This window comes from Peromyscus maniculatus, chromosome 8, assembly GCF_049852395.1.
Source record: "Peromyscus maniculatus bairdii isolate BWxNUB_F1_BW_parent chromosome 8, HU_Pman_BW_mat_3.1, whole genome shotgun sequence".
Lineage (NCBI taxonomy): Eukaryota > Metazoa > Chordata > Mammalia > Rodentia > Cricetidae > Peromyscus > Peromyscus maniculatus.
Window position 1 is genome coordinate 72,020,346 of NC_134859.1, and position 15,503 is coordinate 72,035,848.

General features: G+C 40.4%; 1 protein-coding gene across 1 annotated transcript in view; it reads right to left on the reverse strand.

Moving 5' to 3' along the window:
- The window catches only part of Appbp2 (amyloid beta precursor protein binding protein 2), a 49,652-nt gene that overhangs the window by 12,461 nt on the left and 21,688 nt on the right, over positions 1–15,503 (reverse strand). Inside the window, exons 2-8 of the mRNA XM_006983184.4 lie at positions 13,247–13,335; positions 11,915–12,066; positions 10,871–10,994; positions 5,360–5,528; positions 2,727–2,816; positions 229–296; positions 45–150 (exon numbers count right to left, since the gene is read on the reverse strand). Coding sequence (XP_006983246.1) covers positions 45–150; positions 229–296; positions 2,727–2,816; positions 5,360–5,528; positions 10,871–10,994; positions 11,915–12,066; positions 13,247–13,335 — 798 coding nt within the window. The remainder of the gene's footprint in view (positions 1–44; positions 151–228; positions 297–2,726; positions 2,817–5,359; positions 5,529–10,870; positions 10,995–11,914; positions 12,067–13,246; positions 13,336–15,503) is intronic.

Sequence of the window (15,503 nt, forward strand, 5' to 3'; positions counted from 1 at the left end):
AGTCAACTTAGGTTAAAAGCAAAGGGAAAAAACCATTAACATACCTGATAAATTGCAACAGACTGACAGATATTGTCTACATTGAGTAAGTAGAACCCATAATCTAGCAGTGTGTCAGAGTATTTTGGGTGTTTGGATCCAAAATGATCTCTATAAAAAGATACAGAACTATTAGGATATAAAGTTGAAAAACACATTGCAACTGTATCTTTAGTAACAATCACCTACCGTGCCAAATACACTGCATGTTTAATTAACTGTTCTGCCTTCTTAAATTCACGTTTTACTACACATGCCTAAAGACAAAGAGGGAAATTATTAAACAATTCTCGTACAGTTCATTAGGATGATACAATAAGTATAGTTTGAGACCACACTATAATAGTCAATTAAAAAAAAAAAAATCAATGATTCTGCTGGGCAATAGTAGAACACGCCTTTAACCACAGCACTCAAGAGGCATGGGCAGGCGGATCTGATTTCAAGGTCTACCTGGTCTACACAGTGAAATTCCAAGACAGCTAAGGATACACTTTCACTGTAATTTCTTTCCAAATCTCTATAATAATTTTTAAAGAAATAGATCTGTTAGCCGGGCAGTGGTGGCTCACACCTTTAATCCCAGCACTCCGGAGGCAGAGCCAGGAGGATCTCTGTGAGTTCGAGGCCAGCCTGTTCTACAAAGTGAGTTCCAGGAAAGGCACAAAGCTACACAGAGAAACCCTGTCTCCGAGGGGGGGTGGAAATAGATCTGTAAACAACTTGGGGAAAATTCTGATAGTCACTTCCAGTATAAACCTGTTATAAAAAAGGTAATCCACAAACAGGTAAATGCCTATCCCTTTATTAACACTGAACTAAAATGTTGGGGGAGGAGGCAGTGTAATATTTTTTTAAAGTATATATTCCACTTCTGGAATATGTTACAACGTACTTTTCTCACTACACACACACACACACACACACACACACACACACACACACACACACTTTTAAATATGTTTTTATGTGTAGGGTATTTGCCTATATGTATGCTAGAAGAAGGTGTTAGGTCTTTTAGAATTAGAGGTTGTGAGCTGCCACATAGGTGCTAAGAATCAAACCTGGTTCCTCCGGAAAAGTAGCCAGTGTTAACTGCTGGGCCATCTCTGCAGTCCCATACTTTAAAATTATTTATTAATAGTTTATCGTGCACACACAAACATGCACGTATGTGCAAATGAATACAATGTGTGGCGGTCAGAGGACATATTCCAGCATTTGGTTTGTCTTTCTACCATGTGAGTCTCCCAGGGGTTGAACTCAGGTGTCATGCTTGGTGGCAAGTGCCTTTACGAACTGAGCCATCTGACTGGACCTTTTTGTTAAACAGCACCTGCTGTTTACAGATCTTGTTATTCAGGACTTCTCCACATGGCTTATGAGATCAGATAAAATCCCGGACATCAAGTTATCATGGACAAAGGCTCACACAGTAATTTTTATATGTACAGAAGAACTTCAAGTTTTTAATTACTTTTGTTGTTTTCCTTTTTTAAGACAGGATTTCACTATGTAGCGGATCACAGAGATCCGCCTGCCTCTGTAACGCACTGAGTGCTGGATTAAAGGTGGGTGCCACTACCACCTGGCTAAAAAATATTTTGAACCATGAAGACTGCCAATTTTTGAATTCTAAATACATTGTGCATATACAAATTTTGCATGTTATATTATTTCATACAAGCATATATTTAATGTTTAAATTAAGCATGCTAACATCTTTTTCTTATGCGGATGAGATCTGAATATTTATGTTGCTATTCACTTCCTCTAAAGTGAATGATGGAGACTCAGGCACACTGGAACATGCCTGTAGCCCAAGTAAAGTGACAATTTGAGGGCAGTCTTGACTACACAGCAAGCTTAAGGCTAGCTGAGGTTGCATACCAAGATCACATCTCAATAAACAACATTTTAGTATTTGGCAGAAACAGAGGTGTCTTCTAAACCAAAAATCTGCAGTCTTTTTTATTGAAATGACTTGGACAAAACCAATCAGAAGGGAATATTCAAGTGTGAGTAACTTTTACACAAAGAACATATGTGAAAGCCTATCAGTGCTTTAAGGCTTTTGTATACAGAAGCAGGAACTCTGAGGTCCTAATACATAGCCTCAAAGAATTCATATACTTATTTACAGAAAAAGAAACAGGAGAAAAATCAAATAAAGACTGTCTAGCAGGTCCAGTATAACAAGCTCTCTCACTGTGAAATGCAATCTAGAAAGAAGGTAAATACACTAGGAGACACTCTAGCCCTCGGCCTACGGGTCCCACCCACATCATTCCAATGAGAAACTGAGGTTACTACTCAGCTTTAAGGAAGACAAAATTTTAAGTCAAATTAGCATCAAATATTACTGCGATGTGTACTTCAGTGAGCTCAAGCAATTATTTTCACAGGTTTCTTTGATAACAGAAAATTTATAAGACAGTTGTTTGTTTGTTTTTGAGACAGGGTCTTTCTATGTGGCCCTGGCTGTCCTGGAACTCACTATGTAAACCAGGTTAACCTCAGAACCCACCTGCCTGTCTCCTTCTATCAGACAGTTTTGATTAGAAACTGAATTTCTAAAACTAAGCAGAGAAACTTAGAAAACAGATCTAGTTAGTTATTAAAGACTGATTAACAACTTAAAGCCAGGTAAGTTGCATAAAACACTTCATTATAAACGTCATACTCACCTTCGAAGCTTGCCTTAAGACATCCACCACCACTTTGACTGGTAAGCCTGCTGTGATCTCCTTCATTGCCTCCACACACCACTTATATGCCTTTGAAAAAGTGAGAAGAGAAAAACTGTGGCAAACTAAATGACAGTATTTAATGAAATGATTGTGACTTTTTCCTACAAGATTTCAAGTACTTAAACACACACAAAAACATTTACAATTGAAATTTTTTGGGACTATTCTCTGAAAGTGTGAGTTGATCACACTATTTTGACTCTTACATCTATTATACTTTTCTCAAGCAAAGTGTGGTGGTGCACACCTGTCATTCCAGAGAGGCCATGGCAGGAAGATTTTCCTGAGCTTGGTGACTCGCTGGTAAGCCTATGTATGAATTCTATCTCAAACACTCCTACAGCTTGTATAAATTAAAGTATTACAGATGTGATACACAATGAGGAAAGGAGGCATGTTATATTTTTCCCAGAAGTCTTTGCATATAGCAGTTCCCCTTCTGGCTCCTTGGTGTATGTATGAAGCTCATCTTTTAGGCTTTAGTTCTAGATTAGGTTTCCTATATTTTCCTTTCAATTCTGGAGCATTTTCCCCACACCACTCTCCACCCTTTTCTATGGGAGACAGGGTTCACCATGTAGCCTTGGCTGGCCTGGTGCTTGCTATGTAGACTAGGCTGGTCTCAAACTCAGAAAGATCCAACTGCCACTGTCTCCCAGTTGCTAGGATTAAAGGTGTGTGCCATTGTACCCAGATATTATTTTCTATATTAATTATCTGTTTGGTTGAGTGCCTACATTATGCTAGATATTGTTCTAATAAGCACTTCACGTTCATTGGTACATTTAACTGATAACACAGCATCATGGTATGCACCATTATGGAAAAGGGAGGTACAGAGGTCAAGTGGCAGGCATCTATCTAATATGAGGCAAAACAAACAATGATCTTTTCCCAGTGATTAGCAGAAGGTAAAAAAAAAAGCAAACTAAGTTATTCTGGACAGTGACAATTGCTATTATATAAAGAAAGAAGATAACTAGAGTACCCATTTTGGTAAATCCTGGGCTTAACTGAGAGGTCCTGTCTCAAGCTGGAACAGTGACTAAGATTCCCAGTATCATCCTTGGACTTCCAAGGATGTATCCATATACCTGCCCACATACATGCTCTCACACCCATGTGAATACATATATACATACTCATGCATATGACACATGCATACACATGAAAAAGGGCTGGAAAGATGGCTTAGTGGTTAAGAGTAGTTGCTGGTCTTACACAGGACCCACATTCAGTTCTCAGCATCCACCATCCAGCAACCACCAGTTGTAACGTGGGTCCAACACCCTCTTCTAGCCTCCTCTACACTCATGTACACATAGCAGTACATAGACATACATGTAAATACAATTAAAAACAAATCTATAAACTGGGCAGTTGTGGTGCATGCCTTTAGTCTCAGTACTCAGGAGGCAGAGGCAGGAGGATCTCTGTGAGTTTGAGGTCAGCCTGGTCTACAGAATGCGTTCCAGAACAGCCAGGGCTACACAGCAAAACTCTGTCTCGAAAAGAAACAAACAAACAAAAAAATCAAAAATAAATCTATTAAAATGGGGGGAGAGGGCGCCTGGAGAGATGGCTCAAAGGTTAAGAGCACTGGCTGTTCTTCCAGAGGTCCTGAGTTCAATTCTCAGCACCCACATGGTGGCTCACAACCATCTGTAATGAGATCTGGCTCCCTCTTCTGGCCTGCAGGAATACACGCAAACAGAACACTGTATACATAATAAATCTTTAAAAAAATTTTTTCAGTGGTAGTGTGCTTGCCAAATTAAATACTTATGTTCAAACTCATGTTAAAATAGTTCACCCAAAATGACATATAACCAAATGCTTCTATTAAGGCTCAGTTAACACAGCATTTCCTTTAAAATAAATTGGGCAGACAAACACCTGTAGAAAATAAACAAAAAAGCCCTAAATTTCACTTGTAAATATTTAAGTTCCATATCACAAATACTTCTTTTGCCTAGTTTTTACATATTTCACTAGGTTGGGCTGTGGGGGTGCACACCTTTAACCCCAGCCCTCAGGAGGCAGAGGCAAGCAGATCTCTGTGAGTCTGACACCGGCCTGGACTTAAGAGTGAGTTCCAGGACAACCACAGAGAAATCCTGTCTCAAAAACAAAAACAAAAAAGAAAATTAAGTCTTTTTCCATTTGCAATAAAATCTATGCCATGAAGCTAGTATGTGAAAACTGGGAATGGTAGTGCATGCCTATAACCTTATCCCAGTATTCAGGAGGCAGAGATGGAAGGATCCTGAGCCTGAGGTTTGTCCAGGCTACCTGGTCTTGTCTTATCCAAAACAAAAACAAACAAACAAAAAAACCCACAACCTTGAAGACCACCCAATACATGAAATACAATTTAGAAGACATGTAAGAGAAGACTGGCTTATCCTGTTTCATAGGTAGTTACCATAAAACACTGACCTCACCATGGTATGGGACATACCATGTGATGTGATCCCAGCACTCCAGAGACTGATAGAGGAAGATCACAAATTCAAGGCCAGCTTTGGCTACAAATAAAGACCCTGTATCAAAACACCAAGTCAACTTACCTCATCATAGTGGCTTTTTGCAAACAGGAGCGCACACAGTTCTCCATAGAGAGCAGCTCTGTTTGCTTGCTGGCCATGTTTTGATAACTTATCCATGTATGTCTGAGCTAACTTAAATGTTTCTTCACCTAAATGATATTTGCAATTTCCATTTCGCACATGAAGCAACCTGAAAAAGACAAAAAAGTCCTTTACTTTTGGTACTTCCAGCATAGTGACCCTGATAACTTTTCTTTTTCGAGAGCTGAGGACCGAACTCAGGGCCTTGCGCTTGCTAGGCAAGCACTCTACCACTGAGCTAAATCCCCAACCCAGATCCTGATAACTTCTTACAATGATGCAGAACCTAAATGACAAGACAGTGGATGCTAGAAATGAGGCTGCACGAGAAAGTCATTCTGTCTACAGTGGCTCTGACAATGATGAAAGCTCCCTGTGATCAATCTCAGACAATTCCTGGAGTTTTCTACATAGTCGTATATTTTGTGTATTCACCATGTGCTAAACACAAATTTTTTATTCCAAATTCAAGCAGAATACAGAAAACAGTGAAGAAAATGACAATCAGTCTGAGACATTAGCACTTGCCATTACTTTTCTTTCTCATTTATGTCTGTGCACGACGTCATCAGTCGCCACCACTGTCATCCATGCTGCTTCCTAAGTGCTCACTTTTGCTCACTGTACCACTAAGGGAACAGTGACACCTACTTGTCCAAACCCTCTGTGGAAGAAAATCTTGAGTACACTACACAAAATAACATATAACCTGCTTCAATCTAATGAGTATGAAAGTGTATCAACATGCTTTAGAGCAGACTAAAGAACAAGAATAGTTGTTAGGACCAATATCTATTACAGTGTTATTATATGTCTGGTTGAATGGCCTATCTATAAGGTTAATATGTTCTTCTGAAAATGCTTAGAACCCAGAGGCAATAAAGACATAAAAGACATTTAAAAGAAAACCAGGCAGGGCATTAATATCAGCACTCTAGAGGCAGAGCTAGGCCTAAACAATGAAACTGTCTAAACCAAGTGAGAAGCAGGCATAGCTAGGCGGTAGAGCCTTTCCCTACCATGTGTGAGACCCTAAGTTCACTCCCTAGCACTGGACAAACTGGAGAAGAGGAAAGGGGATGGAGGGTGGAGGGAGGATTAGTGTCAATACTCTAGAATCGTGGCTGGAATGACTATACTTCTGAGCAGGTTAGTCAAGGTTGACCAGAATACAAGAGTTTAAAAAAACTTGAGGGAGGCTGATGGCACAAGCCTTGCCTATTCATAATCTGCTTGGGCTAGAGAATGAATCTGAGGTCATCCTGGGTAGTGTAGCAAGACCTAGTCTACAAATAAAAAATAACAATAGGGCTGAGCATGTGGCTCATCTGGTGCTGTGCTTATTTAGCATGCATAAAATCCTAGGTTCGAACCCCAGCACCATAAACTAGACATGGTGGTGTGAACCTACCATCTCAGCACTTGGACAGTAAGTAGAGTGAGTCATAAGGAATTCTCAGCACCACAGGCAGTTCAAGCTAGCCTGCGTTACACGAGTCTGTCAGAGTGAAAAGATATCAGGAGTTGCCAATGCTCTTTACCAAGAGTACTCCAGGTGGATAACCCTTTCTGGCCATTACTTAGTAACTGGCACACGTTGGGGTCACAGACTATTTAATGCCGAAAGGCACTGCTTGGTGTTCTTTGCAGTCCCATTTGTGCTCTATTCAAACACATATTGAACATACAGAGACCCAGCAGCTTCTGTGTATCCATCTGGGCTGAGAGTAAGCAGGATGGAAGAGCCAAGAAACTTTTGGTCAAACTGACAGCTCTGAGCAAAGGATGTGTTGCCAAGGTTCCCACCTGCACTCTGATTGTGGAGACAGGGTAGCTTACTTTCACAATTAACAACATGAAACCATACCTTCCTTATCAACAGCTACTGCAAAAAGTAACTGGGTTTGGTTGTTTGGTTGCTTGGTTGGTTTTTCTGAGACAGGGTCTCTGCATAGCCCTGGCTGTCCTGGAATGCAGAAAGAGCCTACCACCTCTGCCTCCTGAGTGCTGGAATTAAAGGCATATACCATCACATTGGGCTAAAAAGCAACTACTGTGTACCATGCCAAACTATTCAAGTTTCGAATGGAAAATATGCAAACACAAAGTCAACTGGTTTATAACTATATTTTCTGCAGACTGAAGGGCTGGACTGGCAAGATGGCTCAAAGCTCATCTCTAGTTCATTAAGACAAATTCTACATGCCCTTCATACAAGTGAAGTGGTATCTTATCTGTGTTTGACATAGAGCTCCCTGATGACTGAGACTGTTAGCAATATTTTTTGCCAGGCGTTGGTGGTGCATGCCTTTAATCCAGCACTCAAGGAGGCAGAGTCAGGAGGATCTCTGTGAGTCTGAGGCCAGCCTGGTATACAGAGCGAGATCCAGGACAGGCACCAAAACTACAACACAGAGAAACCTTGTCTCAAAAAACAAACAAACAAAAAAAAGTAGTGTTTTTTCATTGGCAATTCACACAGCTTCTTTGGAAAGTGTCTACTCAAGTCTCTTGCCTACTTAAAACCTTGGGTCATTTGTTGTTGAGTTGTACTTGATACACTTTAAATACTAGACCCTTGTTCAATACATGATTTGCAACCTGTAGGTTGTCTTTTTTTGAGCCAGGGTCAGAGGAAATGGTAGTGTATCCCTGTATTCCCAGCACTAAGAAGGATCAGGTAGGAGAACTGAATTTCTGGACAGTCTTGGATACATAGTGAGACCCTGTAAATAAATAAGGACAAAATGGGTGCATAGACAGGAAAGAAAAGAGTGAGAGTGGGGCTGGAGAGATGGCTCAGAGGTTAAGAACACTGCCTGCTCTTCCAGAGGTCCTGAGTTCAATTCCCAGCAACCACATGGTGGCTCACAACCATCTGTAATGAGATCTGGTGCCCTCTTCTGGCCTGCAGGGGTACATGCAGGAGGAACACTGCATACATAATAAATAAATAAATAAATGGAAGGAAGGAAGGAAGGAAGGAAGGAAGGAAGGAAGGAAGGAAGGAAGGAAGGAAGGAAGGAAGGAAGGAGAGGGACAGACCTTGCTGTGTCCCCTGAGTGCTGAGATTACAGAAGTAAACCAACAGACCCAGCTTCACTGTGTTGACACTGTCCTCTGATTTACAAAAGTTTCTAGAGGTTTTGGTTATTTTTCTTTTAAGTGTGTGTGTGTGTGTGTGTGTGTGTGTGTGTGTGTGTGTGTGTGTGTGTGTACATGTGTACAAAAGTACTGAAGTGCATGTCGAGGGCAGAGGTCAACACTGAGTGTCTTCCTTAATTGCTATCCACCTTGCATGTGACAAGCTCTCACTGTATCTTGCCAATTCAGACGTGTGCCACCATGCCTGACACACATGCCCCCTAACCCAAGTCCGCTTGCAGGCTAGCACTTAACTCCCTGGGCTATCTCCCCAGCTGTTGGTCCTTTTCTTAGAGACAAGTTCTCAGCAGTCCCACTACCTCTGCCTCCTGAGTGCTGGGATTACAAACCATATCTAGTTTCTGAGTTCAATGAATGAAGTCCTTCCCCCCCCTTTTCCAATACAATGCTATTTATTTCTTTTTCTTATCTATTTTGACTAAAATTTCTAACATAATGCTGACTATTTCTAGTTGAGACATCTTTTGCCTTTTTCTTGATTCAGTGTGTCACCAAGCTAACTGTTTTTCTCTCTACCTCCTGTTTGGTTCTTTTTCTTTCAGACAGTGTCTTGCTATATAGCTCAAGCTACTGTTACAGGCATACACTACCACGCCCTGTAAGTCTGTCATAAATGGTCTCTGGCACAGCAAGGAGGTTCTCTTCTAGTCCTACTTTTCTCTCTCTCTCTCTCTCTCTCTCTCTCTCTCTCTCTCTCTGTGTGTGTGTGTGTGTGTGTGTGTGTGTGTGTGTGTGTGTGTGTGTGTTTTATTAAGAAAGGATAGCAGATTTTGTCAAATACTTATCACACATTTTGTTCAGTCTACTATTGTGGTATATTACATTGCTTTATTTTCATATGTCAAAGTATACTTGCATTCTTGGTTAAAAATCTCACTTTAGATATTATTTTAGATTTGATGTTAGTATTTTGTTGAGGATTTTTGTGTCTATATTTAAGGAGGTACTGGTCTATAATTAATTATCTTTTCTTGGGATATCCTCCCTGGGCTTTCATTAATGTAACTTCATAAAATGAGTTGGGGAAGGACTCTTCAATATTCTAGGAGGAGTATGGGATGGACAGGTGCTAACTCTTTAAATGCTTGGCACATTTTATCAGCGAAGTCTTCTAGTCCTTTATTTTCTTTGTTAGAAGGTTTGTGACTACTTTTTGTAATCTGTTTGTTATGGGTCTGCTGAGATTTTTTTATTTCTTCTACCATCATTTGGGTAATTTGTGCATTTCTAGAAATTTGTTGCTTTAATCTAGATTTTACAACTGATGATGTATAACTTTTTATAAGATTCCCTTATGATTTTTTTTTTTTAAATTTCTAGGTCAGCAGTCATGTCTCAATTCTGATTTCTGACTATGGTTATCTGCATCTTCTCTGTTTCTCAGTTAGTTTACTTGAAGCTAAGAGAGGGATCACTATGAGCTGTAGTGGACAGTCCGCTCCTTCTGAGCCACTGCTGCTCCTCTTGCCTGATGACAGAGCCTGCGCCTGCTCAAGCACCGATAACCTTTGCAGAGAACTGAGAAGTAAGCTGTGACTAATTCCAACAATTAGTAGAGTAGGGATGCCATTCCCCTAGCCAGTGACTCATTTGGAGGTTACCAAAGGTCCTAGCTCTAAGTTGTAAGACTCACAGGGAGATCTGCTAGTACACATTAGGACCCTGGGTCTTGATGGATTTGAAATATTTTCCTTTGTCCTGAAAATCAGTAAGGGATACTATTTTCTCTCAAACTCTGAGATACCACTATTTTCTTTCTTTCTTTTTTTAATTTATTCTATTTTTTTCTCCTTTTTTTAAGAGATTTTCTATTCATTTTACATACCAACCACAGATTCCCCTGTCCTCCTTCCTCCCACCCCCCACTCTTTTCTTTTAGCTTATTTTTATTTATCTTTGGGCTTCAAGTAATTAAACTACGTGAGATTCATGTTCTCTTTAAATCCAGGTTCAAGCTGTTTCCTGCCCAACAGTTCAAGAAGGTTTTTACTTTATTAAAAAACAAAAATAGGCTGGGCACGGTGTCGCACCCTTTAGTCCCAGCACTCGGGAGGCAGGGTCAGGAAGATCTGTTTGAGGCCAGCCTGTCTCTATACATGCACAAATCTAGTGCAGGTTCATAACATTTTGGAGATGGGAGGTTGCACTGCTGAAACCATGACAAAATTATCATCTAAGAAATTTACTCAATTGTTGGGAGTATTCCCAGAATTCTGAGCCCAAACCACTAACACCAAGTACCTACATCTAAGTACCACCTAGCCACAGGATCTGCTCCAAGCTCACCTCACACAACACTCCACTGCTCGAAACCAGTGAAGCATCTCATCGTGTAGAGCACACAACTGAAGACAGGACAGGAAAACCTTCTCAGCATCACTGTACCAGCCAGCGTCGGAGAGAAAGCCACCTGAAGAACAGACCATCAGTAACATTAAGTGACTCAGTAAACTGTTTGAAAGCTACAGTGACATGTTTACAATAAAACACATACACAAAACACTCCATAATATTAACATCTTATGTTTAACTTTTTTTTTCCCCTTCTTTTTTCTTTTTTGGTTTTTCAAGACGAGGTTTCTCTGTGTAGCAGCTCTGGGTGTCCTGGAACTCATGTAGACCAGGCTGGCCTCGAACTCAGAGATCCACCTGCCTCTGCCTCCCAAGTGCTGGGATTAAAGGCGTGCGCCACTACAGCCCAGCATATGTTTAACTTTTAAAAAGTTTGACTCCCAGGGAATAATAATTTGAGTAAGTAATTGCCTGAAACATACTTTTATCTCTGTACAGTTGTGAAAACTATTCAAGTTACAAAATTATCGCAGTATATGTTATAAGCCTTTCCAGAATATTTTTAAAGTGGTTTCTGATATCTTTACAAAATATCTCCACATAAGTTAACTACTTTAGAAAATCAAAAACAAAAACAAGGCCCTAAAAAGATTTCTTCTCATGCCACAGCATACAGTAAGCAGTTAAAGAATTTGGTGACAGCATGACACAGCAGTAAGACTTGCTTTGAGATCACAGAGACACAGGATTCTAAACATAGCTCACTAAAAGCTATGAGCTGATCCACTTACTCAACTTCTTAAAGTCTACGTCTGCATATGTAAATGCTATCATTGCTGTCACTGTGCTGGAATGCCATGAGAATTCAGGAAGACACCACCTAGATGCTAAAGTTGAGTAGGCCACACCTAGGTATGACAGTTGCTCACAATCTGCCTGTGCAGACTGTGGGAACTCTTGGGGTAACCCTTATCGTTAGAAGGTTTAACTCCAAGGCCATTACAGAATAAAACACTCCTCTACTTTGCCATTACTCACCTAGAACAAAGCCAACCTGGATGGCCTTCTCCTTTACTGCAGCATCTGATTCTGCTATGTAAGAGCACCGTCTACTGAATGAATAGGCCAGGACAGAAGCAACTTTAACACCATGATCCATCAAAGCCTGAAAACAATGATGAAGCAAATGTCTGAAAGACAAGAGAAAGGTGATTCTAGAGAGGTTTTTGCCCCTTTAGAGCTAGCTGCTCCTCTATTAAATATAATACCATTGTTTTTTCCAAAACAAGATAAGGTGAGGCTAAGTCTGTAACCTGATGGTACTGAAGGATGGGGCTAGCTTTAAAAATTACATATGTTCCAATAACAAAGCCAACAGGAAAAGGGAGATGGCTCAGCACGTGCCACACAAGCCCAGTTTGGATCTTAAGAGCACACACACACACAAGAGCTGGACACAGCAGCACAAGCACCAGCAATCCCAGTGCAACTGTAAGGGGAGAGGGGAGCACAAGTGAGAGACCTGCTGGACGCTCACAGGCTGGCTAGCCTGGCATACGCAGCAGTGAACACTAAGAGAGACACTGTCTCAAGTGAGGTGTAAGGCGAGGACCAACATCCACAGCCACACTGGGCTATATGAGACCTTGACTCAAAACCCAAGCAAACTATCAAACCCCTCACTAAGAGCTTTATATGTATTTATAAAGTAACAGTATGTCCTTTGACCTTTTCCCATTATATAAAGTATGACTATTATCATTTTGTTCTTCAAGGCTTTTCATTGAGTTGTAATTCCCTCACCATAGAATTTGCTATCACAGCATTCAGTGGTCTTTCACCTACTCATAAATTTTAATGGTGAAACATTCCAGAGATGTCTACTACTGGTGGCTGATATTAAGTGTACTTAATACCACTGAATTCTATACCACTTATCATTTTATGTGTATGAGAAGTGTTTTGCCGACATGTCTGTCTATGTACCACATGTAGGCTTGTTGTCCTTGAAGGCCAGAAGAGGGGGTTGTACCCCTGAAACGAGTTTCAGATAGGCGCTGTCCTAGAGGGGCTAGGAATCGTATCTGAGTGCTCTGGGAGAGTAGGCAGTCCTCCTAACCACTGAACCATCTCTCCAGTTCCTGAGTTATACATTTGAAATGGTTTAAGTGGCAGATTTTATGGTATATATGTTTTAGTAGTCCTTTTTTTCTTTTTTGAGACCCTGTCTCCTATCTGCAATTCAAGCACTCATGAAGTAGATGAAGGATCAGAAGTTTAGCAAGTTCAAGGCCATCTTGGGCCACGAGACTCAGAAGGAAGGACCGACAGATGAAAGCATGAACATAGTATACACACACAAAAATTTACCTTTTATCCAATGCTCTCAAAACTTTAGCAAAAACTTCCAATTCACAGAATTCACTGCCCAGTTGACATAAGCGTCCCTGCTGGTAAAGCTGTAATAATAAATAATAAGAAAAGAAAAATAATTATTTAGAACTTTTGTTTTTTGAGACAGTTTCTCTGTGTAGCTTTGCGCCTTTCCTGGAACTCACTCTGTAGCCCAGGCTGGCCTTGAACTCACAGAGATCCACTTGCCTCTGCCTCCCACAGTGCTGGGATTAAAGGCGTGCGCCGCCGCCGCCGCCGCCACCACCACCCGGCAGTATTTGGAACTTTTTAATTTAACTTCCTACATTTTAAAAAAAATTTTTAATTTAACTTCCTACATTTAAAAAAAAATGGATTTAGAAGAGGATTTAATGATTGATTTTAAGTATGAATACACAGCAATATCAGAAAAGAGGCTTACAAAAAGAAAAATGTAATGAACAAATTTCTACAACTCATAAAGACTTTAACAATTGTACATAAATGTTCAGAATTGGTACTGTGAAATAGAATAGCACCTGGAACATGCTTACGTACAGAGAAACAGTATATAACTATATATTTTTATCATATACACACCCATTATTTAAAAAACTTAAATGTTTCTTTTTTAAAATATTTATTATTTATTTATGTGTACATGTATGTTTGTCCGTATATGTACATGTACCTAAGATTAGGGCCATCCCCTGAATCTAGAGTTACAAGCAGTTGTAAGCTGCCTGATGTGGGTGCTGGGAATTGAACTTGGGTCCACTCCAAGAACAATAACCACTTAACCACTGAGCAATCTCCCAGCCCCCCCTTTCTTTATTCCTTAAACAAAGCTGGATAATTTGAAGTTATCAAAGTAACAGCAAAGACGGTGTCTAGAAAATACCTCGTTAATATGCTCCATTGGGGCCCTTCAGCCCATCTCAAATATTCAGCTTGGTTCTGCATATATTTCACAAGCACTAACATTATACAGTACATCTATCTATAGATCCAAGATGACAAGGATTCATATATTTTTGCCTTGTTAGAACTGGTTGGTTTTTTTGGTTTGTTTTGGGTTTGGTTTTTCCAGACAAGGTTTCTCTGTGTATCTTGCTCTATAAACCAGGTTGAACCTCAAACTCATTAAGATCTGCCTGCCTCTGCCTCTCAAGTACTGGGATTAAAGGCATGTATCACCACTGCCCGGCAGGAACTGGTACTTTTTAAAAGAACAATTTAGGAGCCAGGCAGTGGTGGCACACACCTTTAATCCCAGCACTCAGGAGGCAGGGGTAGTCAGATCTGAGTTTGAGGCAGCCCTGGTCTACAGGGCAAGTTCCAGGATAGCAAGTGCTACACAGAGAAACTTGTCTCAAAAAAAAAAAAAAAGAAAGAAAGAAAGAAAGAAAACAAGAAAAGAACAATTTAGGGACTGCCAAGATGGCTTCTTGGGTAAAGGAGTTTTGTAGCTTAGCCTGATGACTAGAGCTCAATCACAAGGACCAACAGGGCGGAAGGAGAGAACTGATTCCTCCAACCGTCTTCTGATTTCCACATACATGCACAAATATAAAAAGTTTAATTAATTAATGACAAGTTAAAAAACAAATATGGAGAGGGGCTGGAGAGATGGCTCATCAGTTAAGAGATTGACTGCTCTTTAGAGGACTCAGGTTCAATTCCCAGCACTCACATGGTGGCTCATAACTGTAACTCCAACTCCAGAGGATACAACACATTCTTCTGGCTTCCTTGGGCACCAGGCAAACATATGGTACAGAGATACACAAGCAGTCAAAGCACTCATACATAAAATAAATGAATGAAATTTGAAAAAAGAAACAAATTCAGTTTTATCATTTTTCCTGGCCTCTATTTCACCAAATGCTTTTGAATGTATGTATGCTATACGGTACCTTTAATGACAGAAATTTTGTTATCGTAGTTCACTCTGTATTACAGCCACTTAACACTAACTCAATTGATGACATCAGTTGCACAAAAAGAGGAAGGTAGCTTACTCTGTGCAGGAAAGCACACTGCAAACTCAGCATACTCTTGAGCATAAGATCATTAGTCACACAAAGGCCAGATTAAATTAGGTACACACACAGCTCGGTGATAGAAAACTTACAGCATAGACCAAGAAGCCCTGGGTTCTATCTCTAACATGAGAGAGGAAAAGAAAAGCATGGTGTGTGAAGAGTGGGGGCGGGGGGTGGTGTTGCAGACCCAACAACATGAGGGACCACAT